Source organism: Colias croceus, chromosome 6 (assembly GCF_905220415.1).
Source record: "Colias croceus chromosome 6, ilColCroc2.1".
In the NCBI taxonomy this organism is placed as follows: Eukaryota; Metazoa; Arthropoda; class Insecta; order Lepidoptera; family Pieridae; genus Colias; species Colias croceus.
The window spans coordinates 4,892,360-4,912,102 of NC_059542.1; the positions used below are offsets into that span (position 1 = coordinate 4,892,360).

General features: G+C 31.5%; 1 protein-coding gene across 10 annotated transcripts in view; it reads right to left on the minus strand.

Moving 5' to 3' along the window:
• The window catches only part of LOC123692876, a 141,146-nt gene that overhangs the window by 40,465 nt on the left and 80,938 nt on the right, over positions 1-19,743 (minus strand). For all 10 annotated transcript variants that reach the window (XM_045637706.1, XM_045637705.1, XM_045637697.1 and 7 more), the window contains exons 5-11: positions 18,075-18,297; positions 12,269-12,433; positions 10,796-10,876; positions 9,578-9,763; positions 3,438-3,566; positions 2,836-2,913; positions 1-69 (exon numbers count right to left, since the gene is read on the minus strand). In XM_045637706.1, coding sequence (XP_045493662.1) covers positions 1-69; positions 2,836-2,913; positions 3,438-3,566; positions 9,578-9,763; positions 10,796-10,876; positions 12,269-12,433; positions 18,075-18,297 — 931 coding nt within the window. The remainder of the gene's footprint in view (positions 70-2,835; positions 2,914-3,437; positions 3,567-9,577; positions 9,764-10,795; positions 10,877-12,268; positions 12,434-18,074; positions 18,298-19,743) is intronic.

Sequence of the window (19,743 nt, forward strand, 5' to 3'; positions counted from 1 at the left end):
CTGAGCTCTAACAGCGGCTAGATGCAATTGCGTTGCTCTGTAGTCATATTTCTTCACAGATATCTCCTCCTGTGGACAATTATTAATTTATTTTTTAAATATAATTTATAAAAAAATGTTTATTTCTAACATTTAATTGCGCCATCTGTACTGCCTTATTGGAACTTGTTTTTATTCGCAGTGGAGTAAAGAATGGTGGAAGCCTTGTAATTGAGTTTTGTAGATGGCTCTGAACTTTGAAAAAGTTTGTGTTTTTCGTTTTAGATGGCAGGCTAATCGCACTTTGTCAAGAAATTTTTGGCTCTACGTTGCTCTACTGTGAGTTAATTAGATTATAGGGGTGGCGAGGAAATAAGTTTTTAGTTCGATTTTTCTGAATAACTTAAGGTGGACTTGATAACGTCCAACAATATTATGCTTAGATATTGTGTAGGTATTAAAAAATCTCTGTTCATGTGGACTATTGCACGTTTTTGTCTAAAATCTTTTTCTGGTCTTTTCAATACATTAAAACAGACTATTTTATAATAACAGTATGTTTATAATATTATTATACATGTGACTTCAATAGTGTGAGCAAACTTTTAGAATCAGAAATAGGATATTTCGTACGAGGACTGGAATTTAATTGTAATGTTCAAAAACTAAACGTAATGCGGGCTTAGTATTTATTCCAAATTCGCCCTTTAGCTTTGATGTAAGGGTTGAATTTGTATTAAAAGTTTATTACAAAAATACATAAAATGCTTTCATTCGTTTTGATAAAAACCTTAATACAGGTAGAAAGCTAATGAAATCGCTTTTGAACAACTTTCATAAATTGATTGAAAATTATTTCTTTATTACGTCAGCGAATTTAATTCTAATATCGCCCTGAGATTTAAGTACCTACAATAAATTCCACTTAAACTTTATTTATTGGATTCTTGAGAGGAATTTGTACCGAATCAAATTTACTTTTCTCACTTCATTCGTCAATAAAGCGTCAAATTTGTTCACGATTGGATTTCAGTAGTTTGGTGAAGTGTGGACCGTGGACACGAAATACACTTGTGGCAGATTACTATAACTTTAATTCATTTCGTAAGTATTACGTATCATCTTAATATATTATATAAATCTTGTGTCACAATGTTTGTCCTCAATGGACTCCTAAACCACTTAACCTTATAATAAAATTCGCACACCATGTGTAATTCGATCCAACTTGAGAGATAGGATAGGTTTTATCCCGGAAATCCCTCGGGAACGGGAACTATGCGGGTTTTTCTTTGAAAACGCGGGCGAAGCCGCGGGCGGAAAGCTAGTATTATATAGATAAAAAGTTAGCTACCAGCTGAGTATAATATTAACACCTACAATAGATAATAATATATAGATGTGTAAGTTCTATGCAAAATTTATATACTAGTAAAAAAAACCGCGCTAAATGCAGTTTTTTCTGCAGTTACCTTTGTATATACATTTTTTACGTCATTTTGATAATTCATTATTACAAATAAATTGAATGTAAAAATTAAGGATTACACAATTAAAACTTGTTTATCATGACGTATTGTAATATTTTTAATAATAATATTTTTTACAATAAGTGCAATTATTTGCAGGATTACCAGTTTACATTTCTAAAAAAACCCGAGGATAATATTATGTTATGAAAAAAAAGTTTACTCTCTCAAAAAAACAAAGTTAATTTCTCGAACAATGTTTATGAATAAAAACGGCAACCAACCAATGCATCATTAAAATCGTACGCATGATTAACAAAACGCGAAAAAGTTTGCTTTTTTGAAGGAGATGAAATTTCAGTTTTAATTGCGCAAGCTTTTAAACCCTTTTAAAAACAAAACGGATTTTATTGGTTAACAGAAAGGGATCGATACAGTGTTTGAAATAAATGTCTTTGTTTCCAATTTGATTTATATGACAAGCTTTTAAGGATAAAGTGTTTGATACCTTTAAATTATACAGAATGTATACCAGGTCATCATAAATATTTTTTTTAAACGTTAAAATACATAATATTATATCCGGTCAAACGCATACTGTCGAATTTATTGTCAGAGGGATATTATATTGAAGAATAAAATAAATAATTTAAAATTCATATAAGTAGTTGTTAATATTAGTACTAATGCACATATTAATGAGTATATTTAGTGTTGTTTTAAACACATTAAAGTCTTCACTGCACTAAATCTTAGATAGCAGTTGAGAATGACTTGAAGAAGGGAAGTTGAATTAAGATGGGCATTTAAATTTAACATTAGTAAAGTTTTGGATGCAAATGAATTCTGATAATTTGAGAGGTTTCAAGCAACGGCAGGGAAGGAAGTTAAATTAAAAACAAGTCAAGACGTTTGAATTTTATTTTCTTCTTCTTCAGATATCGAAATTCATATAAATAATGTTATGTACTTATAATGAAAAATTTATACGAAACCGCGTATATAACGCATTGTTCGTTACATAAACTTGGCTTTAAATATTTAAATTTTTATATTATACAAAAATACTTTCGTTATAAAGCTATTCTGAAAATGTTATTCAGTCACGTTGCCAGTAAATCCATCTTTTCAATACTTTCTCTTATATTGGCTATCTCTTCGTCTCAACTCAGCTTGAAGATAAATTCTATGAGCCATAAATAAAAATATCTTTCAATTTTAACGGGTGTGGCACATCTTTCTAGCTGAATATGATATTGTATATCACTACTGTAGAATACGTCTATAGTTAAAACTTTCAAGGGTTACGTTTAGTGAATGCCAATTTCAAAATACATAGTACCTATATCTTTTTTTAAAGAAAAAATTGTGTGTTAGTTCTACTTACTTGAATTTCGTTGACTTTTCCATAAATGCTATTCTCGAGACTACGATTTTGTAGACGAACTAGCGAGTCCAAGCTTTCCTGTGAATAAGTTATATTTTAATATGTCTTCATGAATAAAATTCTTCATAGTCTGTGAAACTGTATCACAAAGGTAACATTAATTTGAAAGGAAGTCTGGAAAAAATCATGAATAATTTACATAAATTACCTACAGACAGGTAATTAAGTTAGAAATGAACTGGTGTATAAGACTACAATTTTAATTAACTTTATTTTTTTAAAGTAGTGAGCATTTTAACAGGTTTATTATAAATACAACGTTGTTTCTTTACATTATGTCGGATTAATTACAAAGAATTGAATTTAAATTCATTGCATTATCAATTGTAAATTTACCATTAGTATCAAAACATTTTTCTCGAACATATACAAATTCATTTTCCTTTTCTTTTATTTACACAACAATTAATTATATAATAAAGTCACCATAAATCTGCATATTCTTTAATTATACCCAGTTTCGTGACACGTTCCATCTTAAATCCGCCTTGAAATCGCTTGCAAACAGGGAAACACTCTTACTTATTAATTGCATTATTTACCTGCAGTTGTTTGATTTGCAGCTCTAGGTCTTCAGCGTCTTGTTTTAATTGCTCGTAATTGAGTCTCGCCTGTCCGCCCCTCATCCTGTCCAGCAACATCTCGCCTCTCAGCACTGGAGGCATCGCTTCCTGGAAAACCACATTTGTTTGTAACTTTCATATGAAGCACGAGTTTAATCTAGATGTAAAACATACTATGAATAGGAAAAATCACACGTTCAATCGGCGCTAAAAGCCAAACTGCTGCATCTACAACAAATGTCCTGTCACCCTGTGGCTTCACTTGTTTATTTAAATAAGCATGTATATTGTATGACTTATGTTGCATTTTTTTTTCTATAAAATATTGAAAAGCAAACTATACTAATAGACAATAGGTATACATGAACATACAGAACACCGAATTAGGAGTCAATGAAGTCAAAATAAAGAAAAAAAAAAGATACCAAAATTGTCCCCACGTCAACATCTGTTGCAGATTAAGTCTCTGCAAAGCTTCAGCTTCAGTTATATTAAACCATTTCACATTGACCAAACCACAAATTAAGGAAATAAAACTCACACATTATTACAGCACTGCTCGTAAAGGGAGTGTAATGTTTTTAACGCGAGGTATTTCAACGCGAGGCAAGATTGGAGGTGAGGTGTGCGGGGCCGTTCGCGTGACACGCGCTCCTCGCGCTCCTCGCGTCGTTTGTTTTTCGTAACGTTAGCGCTATGCCACAGTGTAAAATACTTATATCAAAAGTAAATTGTGATCAATTTTTATTATGTAAGCAATGTAAAAGTGTTTGTGTCAGATTGTAAATATAAAAGTAAATAAAGAAATCATTTACAACTTTATAAACTGAGATAAGTAGGTACTAGGAATTTATTAATTAGCACAACATAATTATGGAAGTACCTACTTGGTGTAACTAATAAATATTACTTGCTGCTACCAGTAGAAGCTTAGAGTATTATATTAGAATAGTATAGAGCGCGTGTATTACAATATAACTACAATACTACAACAATCTACAAAAATGGTCTGATATTATTTCTTCGTAAAATTATAAAAAAAAAAGTTTTATTGAAAAATATAAATATCGCTAATTTCTGAACATTTTCACTCATAACATTTTTATTTATAGTTCTATGACAAAAAGTTACTGGACCAAAATTGTAGAAAATTTAATTTGCAACAAATAATGTTGACAATTTTTTTTTATCAGATTAATAGTTTAAGAGATATATCATAAAAACCATATTAAGCGCTATTTTTAACAACGCAAATTTTTTTTAAAAACGCAACCCCAAATGTAACTTTTCAATGAACTATAATAACAATGATTATGAACTAACTATTATCATCTATTATACAGTAAAAGTTCCTTATTCGCGCTTCCTTTATTCGCGTTTTCACTATTCGGGAATTAAAAAAATGCGACCCAATTTCTATATTCGCGACTAAAAATTTTTTTATTCGCGGATTTAATAAGTACATACATAATAATAAAATTATTCCAATAGGTATCTAACACAATATCCTTGTCAAATGGACTAATAAGAAAGTAAAATAGATCTTATTACAAGTTAGCCTAAAGTACATAATATTATGTTGTTAATTAATGATATCGCCGAGGCCTTTGACCCAAGCCGCCTTTGTCGCAAGCCGCCTTTGCCGCGATTGATGTTTTTGAGAATGTAAATAAACAGAATGGAAGCAACCTTATAACTCAATAAATAAAGTATATTTTTAAATGTAGTTCCGTTTATAGTAAAAGCCGCTTTGCGTGTTTTATAGGTTTCGTCTTTCACATTCGTTACAAAAATAATTGTGATCGAGTAACGTCTACTGCACTCTTCCTAGTTTATAAATTTATAATGTCAACTAATAGAACCTATAATCCCATATAATAATTACCATTCCGTATTCACGGTTTCTGTATTCGAGGCATATATTTTATGGAACATATACCCCGCCAATAAGGAACTTTTACTGTAGTGATTAATAATTATTATTAGTCAATAATCATTATTATTTGACTATTATCAATTATTTTTTAACAAATAATCATTATTGTTTTTTTCCTTAAAATAAACAACTGTAATTAATAATTATACCCCAAAATTATGCAAATAATACACCAATTACGTAATAATAATCCATACTAATATTATAAATGCGAACGTAACTCTGTCTGTCTGTCTGTTACTCAATCACGCCTAAACTACTGAACCAATTTGCATGAAATTTGGTATAGAGATATTTTGATACCCGAGAAAAGGCATAGGCTACCTTTTATTGCGAAATATGTACCACGGGCGAAGCCGGGGCGGACCACTAGTATTATATATATAAAACAAATTATTATAAACTAAACTCTTATTTCACAGTAACGCAGCTTTTATCGTTTTGAAATAAAAGCATACGAGGTGAAACTTTATGACCAACTGATATTTTTATTCTGTGGCATCAAGTAACTACGTTTTTATCATATTACTCAATTTACATACTAGTTCTCTTTTCCTGTCCTTTTTTGTGATACTGACACTGCTTTCTTCCGAATTTTGTTTGTTTTGTTACCCATTTTCAATAATTTATCTTTACTCAAAACTTAAAATCGAGCGGAGATAATTTGACACAGGTCCTACGTTAGCAAGCGCCTGATCAGGACTGGCGGGGTAGCGGGCAGCGCGGTTTGTAAAGAAAACGCTGGGCAACGTTAAGTTCTGAGATATAATATGTATTTAATAATTACAGGGCTTCAGTAGAAAACCAAAATTTAGCACGTTTTCTGCAGTACATCAAAATACATATCCTTATATAAAAATTATTTCCAAAATCAGAAATTTCATTAATAAATAATTCGTTTTCGATCTTTATTTTAGCCTATTTTTATGATTTTATATGATCGAACAAAATACACGTGGTTGTGTAACAAATTAGCACACTTTTTAGGAAATATCTTGAAGTGTATTGATTATTTTTTCTAGAAGCGTCATATAATTGCAAATACATGAAAAATTTGATCTTGCAAACCAATTTTACTCCGCTTCGCTGAAAGGACTCCCCTTAAGATTCAGGTGTGCAAGTATGAGAGTTTCTTTATATAGGTAATATGTACTACTATACATTGTAAGTGCCACAGATTTGGATGTATCTAATCTACTTACGGCTTTATACTAAAAAAAAATGTTATTTTTAATAGATTAGCTTGAATGAAGTTAAAAGTGCTGGTTAAGTATCTCGTACCTATAATCGCACTTGGCTAGTTTACTTCTAGCTTCATTTCTCAAACAACATTTGTTGTTATGTTGGTTGCCACCCAGAAAATGATCACATTGATAAAGATTTAACGCTCTACAATTTTGTTTATAGATTTAGGAAAGAAAAATAAATATAAGCTATCGGAGCAAATATAACTTTCTGTCCCTATAATCAATTTGTTCTTTGAATACAGATTCAAACCCAATATTTATTCAAACAGAAACATTATCGAAGCGTGAAAGAGTTAAGCGGCTAGAAGCTTGTTTTGTATTATTCATATCACTTCCGAACGTAGATTTGGATGAACGAATAAAAATGAAAATTATTGAAAAATAATAATATTTGTTGCGATAAAGTGCTCGAAAAAGTATCCATATATCGCCAAGTTTATTCGCTTTAACCCTACAGTAGTCGCGTGGTCTACAAATGTAATCCAGTGATACAAAATTGCAAATTTCTCAAAATCTAATAGCTCCAGTTATTTCATCCTTCGTGTACTCAAACTTGAATAATTGCCGCATGCACTCAATGCAGCGCGGAGAGTCGGGTACGCGTGGAGGTGCAACAGGAGTTCCGCAAAATTCGCGGTCTACGTACACGTATGCCGCGCGACCAACTACGTAAGTTTTTTGTTGTGACTATTTAATTTATTTTTTTACAAATATTATATTGTGCTCTTAAAAATAATGTTACAAACTTATAAATTATATAGTGTATTTATTTATATTTGCAGATAAAAACAGAGTTATTTCGATAATTATGGACAACAGACGAAAGAGACTGATCGAGGGTTGGTTGGCCGAAGACCATTGTCGTGATGATCTTGGTGGCAACTAGTCAAGTTCAGATAGTAAAGAAGACCATGAAGAGAAGCTGCAGCCTGTTGATGCCTATACTAGAGATAAATTGAAACCGGAAATAATATCTCCCTATAATCGCACTAATAATGAAGTAGATCTGGTTGATAAAAGTGTTCACTTTATTGTTTCTCTCTTGTATTGTTCACGTCCAGAAATTTAAGAAGATGTCTTGTAACTGTGCTCTATTATTATCTGATCTACCTCAGTGCCTTCAATACGCTATGCATACATTCAGCAAATAAAAACTTTGAATCTATTCAACGTCGTGATTTCCTCATGGACGGGGCTGGCTTGGATGAACGCATACTATGCAAATGCTATGCAAGTGCTATGCAAGTACCATAAAAGATTTTTTAGTTCTTCCACATCAAGAAATCCGGCCATCGACAGCAGGACCAAACCGAAGAAATTATTTTGGTCGGTACCACGAATGCGTTAGAGCCCGTAATTGAAATTGAAACGTACACAAAAGGTGTGCAGTACGTGCAAAAAGTTTATATTATGTTCTGACAATTTTGAAATTGTATGCTTATTTTGTTTGCAAAATACTGATAAGATTTGGTTTTTTATGAGTATATTTTTTATCTCATATAATGTGAATATGATATTACGACTCAAAAAGAGGTATTTTTTGATGTAGTTGTTTTTTCTAATCCTAAAAGATATGGTTGTATGTTTTGTTGATTATTTGAAATAGAAAATATATACTTAGTAATGAAGATTTATATATAAACGTACTTTTTAAGTTATTTGTGTACTTTTTCTTTTTTAAAAAATGTACCCTTGTAAACCACGCGACCTCACACGTCACTTTTAGATATGCGACTAGTGTAGGGTTAAGGAATATAAAGATTTTATTCAGTTAAATTAAAATTATATTTTGTTTTGGAATATCTGAGTTTAAAACAAACTGCATTCTCTTTCAAAGATAAAAAGTAGAGAGAGGTTGTAAAACTCCCATACAAAAGTTTAATAAATAAAATACACCTAAGTACAATACAAAACACAAACAAGAACAGATAATAAAAAAATAAAAATAAATGACTATCGCATTCGAGTTCCATTTCAAGCTCTAAGGTATATAGGTATAATGGAACCACAGATCACAAGATGGAAAGATCTCGGATTGAACTCGCTCTGGGATCAACAGAGAGAAAAACATGAAGCATTTCAAATACCCGACGTTAATTATCTAAGACCGTAGTAATTCCCTGGCGAGCTAGCTGCCTCGTCGTGGCATCATTTTATTGATTAATGGAGCTAATTTTCATTTTAATCATCATTTATTATTAATATTAATAGAGAAATGAAATACACATTTTAAGGGTTTCTTTAATTAAGCTATTGTATAGCGTAACATCACTTACTTAAAATATTTACGTGGCATAATACCTACGCACGTGTTTGGATAATATATTTTACTTATGTAAATAAAAAGTTATAGAAATAAATATATCTACAGTCTACACATAAAAAATAATATGATGGTTAAACTCAATCACAACATAAAAAATAGGTAATATTATTTCATTGCCATGAAAGACGATTTTATATCCAATCCGAGCTGTCACCCTCAGAATGTTTTTACAAATCCAGTAATGATTCTTTTGGAGTGTAATATTATAAATTGTCACATACATTCAAGGTTATTCGTTTCTACAGACATGTCAATAACAAAAATAAGACCTCTGCATGCCATTAAATACAACGTAAATGTATTTTATACCTAATAACTTAGCCTAATAAGTAATAACCATGTAATAACTATCTATTAGGGAAGACTTGGTTATTAGATATTTTGAAATTGGAACACTAACTTACGAATTATAATGATCTGTTCTAATAAACAGAAAAAGAGCGTGTGTGCCGAGCACGCATGTCAGAAGTGAAACTTCTTTTGGTAAGATTTTTTGGTGACGGTATAGCGCCATGACGCGACCTTGAAATTGTTAGTACTATCAACGCGCCTTAAGAAGTTTCACTTCACAATCACTTCTTTTTTTAGCAAATATAAAAACAAACATTACCGCAGGCACGTCGATGGGCGGATCGTCAGGCTCCGGCGGGTAGGGCGGCATGAAGTTCCTCTTTGGAGTCCTCAGTGGTGGCTGGTTGATGAGCAGCGTACGCGCTAAGTGCGCTAAATCTGCCGTACTCGATACTGCACGGGACTGCGCGCATAGCGACTCGTATCTTCTGAGCTGGTGGGTACACTGCACAAATATGTTTGGTTTTAAGCTATGTAGAGCGTGGTTACCAGCAGGTTCATACGATTTTGTTTACGGCTATCAATCTACACAATATATCATACTAAAATGGACTTAAATATAAAATACTAGCTTTCCACCCGCGGCATCGCCCGCGCAGTCAAAGAAAAACCCGCAAAGTTCCCGATCCCGTGGGATTTTCGGAATAAAACCTATCCTATGTCCCGGGGTAAAAAGTAGCCTATGTCCTTTCTCGGGTATCAAAATATCTATTTACCAAATTACATGCAAATTGGTTCAGTAGTTAAGGCGTGATTGAGTAACAGACAGACAGACAGAGTTACTTTCGCATTTATAATATTATAATAAGCTCAATTTTTTTCTTTAAACAGTCTGATTTTATAGTTCTATAGAAATAATGTTAATCATGAATTCTGACATTTTTATATTACAACTAGCGCAAAATCTTATTATTTAATGAAAAGGTATAATAATACTGCCATTAAATTTATTTAAAAATAAAAAAGGATCAACGCAGCCGTGATTTAATTATACCTACGTAAGTTATTTAAAAAGTGAACAAAAAATTATACCTAATTGGAAAATATTATAAAATTTATGATGAAAAACTTCTTCGTAAAAATTAATAACGCCTTTTTATATTCCAAGACTTATTATTAAGAGATTGAGTATAAAGTAAAGAATTAATCGGCGGGTAAAATCTAAGAGCGGTAAATAAATCTAATCTTATTAAATTTGTTGTACCTAATATTGTGGGCGTACAGATTGTTTTAATTTATCTCCATTTTATCTCTAACAATACTGTTCAGATTAAGGTTTGTACTACTAGGTCCTATACTTTTAAGAGATAATCAACAATATCAGATATCATAACATATTCAACTCGTAGAGAACGCTTTAAGTCTGCAGTCGACATTTTAATTATCTCCATGTAACAGGTTGGAAATCTCCTACAACTTTGTTCCCGTTTTGTATAAGATATATATATTATAGAACTGTATGTTTTTGTAAGAGTACCTTTTCGGAAATAATTTCCCCGTCCTGACAAATAGCATCGCTGACGGCCGACGTTACGTCCGTTAAAATTTCCTCCAATTCCTGTAACAAATTTTATAATATAAATCACTGTGCGAGACGGTAAATAAAAAACTGAAATATAGCTATCTAAATTTGGTAGTAAAAATAGCTTTTTCTCGGAGACTAACGCGTCTTGCGACTCAGTATTCTTTTAAATAAAATATTCTACTCTTTTTCAAAAAGGTCACCCTGAAAACTGAATAAAGTAATAGTTAATTCCACGGCGGTTCGTGACCTCGCATTCTTTCCTTCAAAAATAATTTAATTTACAATATTGTAATTATTTATAAACAGTAAATATGTATTTTATGTAAAGTTTTAGCGTGCTTATAACATTTTATATTTAATTTTCAAATGATTAAAACAGAAAGTAGCAAGGAACACATATTAAAAAGTATGTTTTGTATACAAAATCACCATCTCATCTACGAGAGCAGCATTCAATTAAAGGAACGTCAGTTTTAATTAAAATCTGTTCATCTTATAATCTTCAATCTTCTGTAAATGACAAGCTATATCTACTGGGATTTGCAGTATAAATATAAATTCAAGGAGAATATTAATACTGATTAGAAATAACTCTTGGTCTAAGAATAAGCGGTAATAATGAATAAATTATGGCGCTCGTGTATTTCAGTACAAAAATAACTTTTACAAAGATGTACACATATTGAAAGAAAACAATGGAATAGAAGGCCCAAGAGAGACTCAGATCAACTTTGATTTATGTGATCCTCTAAAAAAACTTCCTGCTATTCTATTATGCATTAGCTATTTCTTATTTGTTATTGAGTATTTTTATACGCGGTGTTATAAAATTACAATATCATGAGTACATTATTAGTGAGTACTTATCATTTACTTTTAGCTACAACTAAAAGTAAATGATAAGTGTAAAAAATACACTTGGGTTATAATAACAATACCTGCTTCTTATTTCTTTTTATTTCATCTCTTTCATCACGGGATTAAAAAAAGAAAATATACGTTGTAAATTTAATTCTAGTCACACACTAGGTATATACACTTCGCGTAGGTTAATTATTATAGTTTACTGAACTTTTCAGCGAAATATAAGAGCTTAAAGCTTTTATTTCGCTGTAAAGTTAAATTGCATATTCTATAGAAACACAATACTCTGAATGCGCTGCAGAATTAATTTTGTTAATAATACAGGGTCAGTTAGTTTTTACACTTTAATACGTAGATACTAACTTTCCACCCACGGCTTTGCCCGCGTTGTCTAAAACTTAACAAATTATATGCTTAAGCCTTACTCGAGAACCACTCTATCCATTGGTGAAAACAAAACGAAAATCGGTGCAGTAGTTCCCGAGTGTATCGCGACGCGACGGATGAATTTATATTGAATGTAGTCACTTCAATATGACTAAGCTGTAAAATGAATCATACCTGTAGGATAGTTGGCAATGTATGCTTATGATATTGTTCAATCATCGCGTTGGTAGCTGTCAACTGTTGCACGTAGTTATTATGCGAATCGTAGTATGTAGCGAGGTTCGCTGGACTCGAATTATCGCAGTAGTTCAGGAAAGCTGCCCTGTAGTCCTGACGACTCTGAAAACGAATATCACATGAATCGAAGCTTTGTTTTAAAACAAATTTTATGACGTACTTTTCATTATAAGTTTGATGTGATATGCGATCCGACGAAATCCATGAATACGTTATAAAGTTTTATATACACGTGTGGTGTGATAACTAAAGTTTTCTTTGCTGTTAACGGCCAGACTTGGTGAATTTAAAACAACTAAGTTCCTCCAACCGTTGGATTTGATTATTTAGGTACCTATATTAAAAAAAAAACAAATATGTAAACGAAGTAACAAAGGAAATCAAATTAACGACACTATTAATTTAAAAGGTGTTAATTTGGAGAAAGGCAACATTAAGAGAATCTTATCTTAAACGACAATCTGACTGAAATATCAAATAATCATTGAAACTAATCTCCATAGGCGAGGATTGCTTGTACCTATTAAGCTTTGTTAAATTCTAACAATACGAGGGGGCAATCAAATTAAGCCCCATTCAGTTGATCCGCTGGGCGATTAGTGTGGCCGTCTGAGTGTATGAATAAAGCGGATCGCTGCCATTAAAAGTGTATAAAGTGTTTTATTGTTGTTTTATTCAGAGCCATTTCGATTTTATACCGCTGTGATTGATACACTGAAACTAGTTTATCTGTTGATTGATAAAGAGATATAAAAAAGAGCGTGCGTGCCGAGCAAACATGTCAGAAGTGAAACTTCTCTGGCAAGATTCGAAGATACAAAATCTTCACCTTACTCCATGACGTGACAGTATTGCTATAACGCGATCAACGCACCAAAGAAGTTTCACTTCAATAATTTTACAAATTAAGAATAAATTAAAACTGTACGGTATGTTTAAAATTTCATACCTACTTCATACGAGTAAATGGAGTACTTCGCATGAGCGCCACCACTCACTATGCAGTGAAATATTAAAGTGGCGTGGCAAAAGTGGTCTGCAATTTTGCATTTGTAGCGTACATACAGACAAAATTAGTATAGCCTTACCGAATCTATCAGCTATGGAGACGTAAATTTATCCCGTATCGATACTACGAACTTGCATAGCATTATGTAGTGAATGGAATGCAATCTAGGCTTATGTCATTAACTGTTGTACTCCTCTATGTAGTGCGGTCGTTGATAACAGTGTTGTAGAATCAACATAATCACGATGCAAGTGCATTAATTTCGCTAAAACGCTCGCTTTTATTCCGTGTTTATTTTTGAACTTTGAGCGTTAAAAGGAGGTCATTTTTTTAATTTTATTTTGTTGTCATAGATATTTTTTGCAAAAAGTGCTAAGGTTGTGAAAAAAATGTGGCTTGAAAGAACAATTGGCTGACCTATATGAAACAAATTAATTTTTTTTTTTTTAATTTATTTATCAATAAAAGAAAAAATACATTATAATTGAACATGCCAAAAACCACGAAGATTTGTCCGGCATGCAAAGCAATCCATCCACGACAAAATTCAATGCACAGCGTGCTCGTGTGCTCGCGACAAGTTAGATACAATAATTATGCCACATTATACAGGTTGTTTACAAAATGCAATTTTAATTTAGATTTAACATTATTATTATTTATGTTTTTTTTAAAGTTCAAATCAAGATTATTTAATAATTGAGGAACTAAATAACGAGTTGTTCTTTTACCGTAAATGTTAGTTATTTTTGGAATGATTAAGCGTTGGTTGGTTTGTTGACGGGTAATGATTACGTTATCAAGTTTTTTCTGCAGGTCAAAGTTAAAGAATTGTTCTTTTAATATAGTGTAATGGAACAAAGATTCTACCGGCAAAACTTTACAATGGTGAAAGAGATTTTCATTACTATTTTTACATAATGTTTTTATCTTAATTAGATTACAACTTCTAAATATAGGATCTATTTTAGTTATACAATCATATTTGTCCCCAATTGTTGACAGTTCGGGACCCTTAGGAATGCCTAATTCCATTAGTAAATTACCTAATATTAAAGCGAACGATCTATACTTTCGTCCAATTGGTTGCATAAATAAAACTATTTCGAGGTATTGGATATCCTATTCAATTATATGAATACGAGTATTGAAGGCACCATTTTAGAATTTATATGCTTAGAATTTATTTTAAACGTAAATTAAAAATACCTAGCTAATACTTTAGGATAGAAATTATTACGTATGAATTTAAGAAGATTTTGTTTGTTACCATGTACTAATGATTAATTGTTACTGAGATATCTTTTGTTTTTATCTTAATTATTTATATCAACATTAACGCCGTTAGTACACGGACGCATTCGCGTGTTTCGCAATGCATCTGTGTACCTAATGGCCATTTCGCAGTTCCTTGCGAAACAATACTGACAAGGACGCAACTATTTCATCTATCTATGTGCTACAGTGAGACATATTATATGCGAAAACCTGCCTTAATACTGACAGATTTTTCGTTGTTTCGCTGCCGCTCGCGAATGCGTCGGTGTACTAACGGCGTAGAAATAGAAAAAAAAATGTCAATAGTCATATTCATATAACTTATTTAGTTTTTCGTTAAACTAGACGACGAATATGCAAATCACAGATGTCGCGTTCCCTGATATTCACAGTACACATATTATTATGCATTTATGCTAATATAGTTTTCAATTACCTACTGATGAAGTACTATTTTAGTAGCATAATATAACATTTAATTAATTCGTTTTTAGGTTTCTGTAGGTGAAACCTGAGGTAATTTGATTTATAAATTCCAAATGTAGGAGGGAATTTGTCGCCTACAGTTATTCGTGGGCTATAAAAGGTCAGAACTAAATATCATTCGAATTAGAGTGTACACGGGTGTAGTTTTAAATAATGAGCTTAAAAATATCGAATTATTATATCTTAAATGTGAGATTATATTTATAAGCATTTTTGTATATGCTTTACGCGATTATATTATGTATACAAACACTCGTCTCTGGAATTAATAGATGCAAATGAAATCTCTAAACAAATTATTACGTTCAAAATCTTTGCTTCCAAAATATATCTCTTATAAGAACTATCACAGATCTAAGTTTTGTCGCTCACATCTCTATAGCACTTACAATTTATTAAACTTATATTTTCCTTATCAGCGAAATAAGAAAATAGGCAAAAAGCTATAATCTCAACATACACTTAACTTACTAAGAAAAAGTATCAGTCTAATACTGTTATACTGATTACTTACTTGGTCGTAAATCAAATTCACTTAATGAAATGGATGCGATACATAATATGCCCACTACACAAAGATCAAAACCCGCACAGTCAATTCTTATGAGTCTTTGAACAAATAGCTCTACTTCACACTCAAACATTTATATTCAATAAGACTTCTTTTAGAAGCATTTTTGTTTTATCATAACAGGTTTAATTTACCACATAATTATATTCAACATATATAAAGCAGTATCTAGGGAGAAGAACCGGCAAGAAACTCCATAGGTAATTGCTCCTCATAGATTAACATACACCGTTACTCGTTCCGTCCTAAATATGAATCATGTGTTCTCTAAATCACATGAGTAGCTTGTGCAGGGGTGACACAATCGGAGCCTTTTCGGAAATTGGGTTACTATCCAATTTTCTTATTTCGGAATACCGTTACAAATGTCATGTAAGAGGGATTCGTATTAGGTCCTTTTTGCAAACATCGCTAATGAATATGAATACAGCAATACGGGGGACTACGTATAGGAAGTGATGAATGTTAGTAGTAGTGGTACTTAGTGTAATTTTCCGCGTTTGTATTTAAGAAAGTACAATTTAAAAAAATATAAATTATAATCTTATACTAATTCGAACATTCAGCCAGCAAATGTAGAAATATTCGATTGTTTACTATAGTCAATTTGTGTTATAATTGCAATTAAAAAAAAAACGCGCAGATAAGAAACATATTTCTAACGACACGCCCAAAAGATTGATGTGACTTGTCTGAAAAAATAAATGAATACGATTTATTTTGCAATACATTGCCCTACGGGTCGTACATAAATGTAGGGTCTAGGCTTGAACAAAATTGTTTTGTTTTAAACTCGCAGTTATAATAATTGATATGATTGAGATATAAATAATCTTATTAAAATTATATCTTTATAAATGATATACATAATTGATAAAAGTTAGTTTTTATAAGTGAAAATTTAAAAACAAACTTCAGCAATTTCACCGATAATAATAATTAATGGAGGCCTAGTTAATGGCAAAAGTAGTTAAGCCACAAACCCCAATAGACCCTCATTCACACAAAATATTTTAAGCAGTTGATACCAAAAGGCGTATGGACTAGTTAAAACTTTCACTTTGAGTACAGTTCCAAACAGCTCTCTTCAATTAACCCTGTATTTTGTAAAACTCATAATTCGAAATTATTGCAGCGTTAAGTCTTTTTATTACAATTGTTCTATTTCAATTTTTTGTGCCTGGATTATCACAACCTATATTTTGTGAATTATATTTTCGTAAAGAACAAGCTGATAAAATAATGTAGAGTCTATTTTGTTGACAAAAATATTATTCATTAAAAAAAGATTTCTTTCAAACAACGTTAGTAGCACACTATTCCATAGTTTTTAAGCAACTGATAAGATACCTAATCTGATAACAAAATTTTCAGTCAATGCTATCGACCATCTGCTGCAATGTTTAAGGTCACTCACCCCTGCCCAACCCGGTTAAATGTTTAAAAAAATAGCAGCGTTTATTTCTTCTCACAATTAAACTAAATGATAAATATTGAGGAACCTAAATACAGAGCAAAGACTTCACGTTACATTTCAGCGAAGTTCAAGACGTATGAATGTAACATTTATTGATTTGAGTTAGGGGTTGACTTCTGGGTTCAACTCAACTAGAGAGTAATCACTTAACGTACTAAAAGTGAGCACTCTGGCTCCGTATCATTACTTTAACGGTGTATAGCTATTATTGTTACATAATGTGAATAGGACTTTGATCGCAGAAGAAATGTTAAATTTCTTGGAAATATATCGGGAACAATAGAACATGTTTCTTTTGTTTGCGGCCAGGGGATGTTGTGAAATATTATGAATATCTACAATCTCTATAAACTTTTCAAAACCGTTACTAATTAAGTATGTAGTCGTTTTCTATAGCCTCAATTAAGATTATCAGATTTTAATTTGTTCAAAATTAGTATTTAATTTACCTTCAATAAGTTACTAGGTTCGTAGAATCACGAAGCCTGGAAAAAAGATTCTTAATAAAATTGTACTTTAAAAGAGTACTTCAAAGTTCAAAGTAGGAGTTATTTAAATAAAATAAGAATTCTATTCATATAGTTAAACGTAGAATCGTAAAGTGTAACGAACTGATTAATATAAATGTTAAATTTTATTTAGTTCTCGGTTCTTTAAACGGTCCCTAAAACTATATTTAAAAAAAATCATTCTATTATTAAAATATAGATTTCGTTATAACTAATCTCACTAATCAACAATACATGTGCATACACCTAATAATAATCGTTTCTATATAATATATACGTATAATTGTCGATTAGAATAGAATAGAATAGAATAGAAAACACTTTATTGCACACAAAAACAAAATTTACAGAAACGATATTATTACTTATATAATAAATGTACAATTTGGCTTTATATATTACATAATATGTACCTTGTTAAGCTGATCGTCCGCTTTTCCAAGGATCACCTCGCAGCCCTCCCGATGCGCAAACAGTTTCCTGGCTTGTACCTTCATATGAAAGGTTTTTTCAACGAGCGGTGTGGCGACGGATCTTTCTAGTGACGTAGACGCGTTGCTGAAGCCCACTACATCAGCCTCCACCTCTTGGAGGAAGGTTTCCCACGTGTGGAATAGTGATGATGGACATGAAGCTCTGAAACAAGGAAAGAAAGGTTCAAAATCAAACATTTATTTAATCAATTAGACGTCTTCTTCTAGAAGCAGTTTTGAATCGTCATAACAATTTTAACATTTACCACCGATTTGGAAGGCAGTATCTATGTAGAAGAACCGCTAAGAAACTCCATAGTTGTTACTTTAATAGGTTGATAATTTTATTATGTTTTATTGTTATGATGCCTGACGACGAATTAGAACATATTATGCATGTTATATTGTTATAGTTAAAACCCGTCTACATGACAACGCGTTCTAATATTAGAAGTAAATAGAGATTTTTTTCACTGTTTGAAATAGAACAAAACATCCTTGCATTAGTTTCTCCTACAAATATAATGCCAGTGCACGTCAACAACCTGTATAAATGAATAATAAAGCTTAGGTAGAATACATAGAATAGTTTTAATATAATCCACATATTCAATGTGCTCGCACGTTGAATATTACGGTTCATTATAGGTCGTAGCGATGTGTAAACGACAAGTAAGAGTCGAGATGCATCCAATTATTGCTGTTTTGCTTCGACTTTCATATGCTATGTTTTGTGTATATCTTGTTTTGCTAAAATTTACATTTCTGATTAATTCTGCTAGGTTTTGCACGTAGAAACAAAATAAATTAGCGATTGTTGCTCTTAGTAGTCTTGTTTGCATATAGCGTGATTTGTGAATTTAGTAATTATTATGGAAACGATGTTTTACTAAAGATCACTTAACGTTGATTGTTGTTGTATCAGAGACATTTTTAATCATATTCTAGACCTTTCCCAAAGCATGTTCCTATTACCTTTATAATATATGTACCTATGTATTCATATTGTAGCTACATAGTAAACATCACTGGATCCATCAGGATTTTTCAGTAAATATAACCTTTTCAAGATTTTCGGGCATTCAATAATATTTCAATCTCTCAACAGTAAATAGAAAATGTTTACTTTCATTTTTATGTAAGGTTGACAATAATAACGGAGATTTATTTGGGGACATGTAAATGTATTATAAATAAGATGTATTATAAAATTGTGCTCATAGCAATGCATTAATATATAATTATATAAACTGGTATTGTAGTAAAATTGCGTCGACTTTTGTACTGAGATTTTGTTTACAAACTCGCTTCTAGTACCTTCTAGCACTTTCTATCATATACCTACTTAATTCACTAGCTTTTTGTCCAAGGCATCGCCGCGGAGATGTGGTCAAATAAATTCCTTTTTTTTATTAAAATATTGTATGTTATCAGCGGGTCAAATATAACACTAATATTACATCAATAATTGCCAAAAATATATTATTGGATAACTAACATGTTTCGTAATCTTCCTAGTTTTCAAATAGCTACCCGAGAGGCCTTTATTTTAAGTTTTGAGATACTATAGGAATATGCAAATATCTAAAAGTGGTTACAATTTAACTGT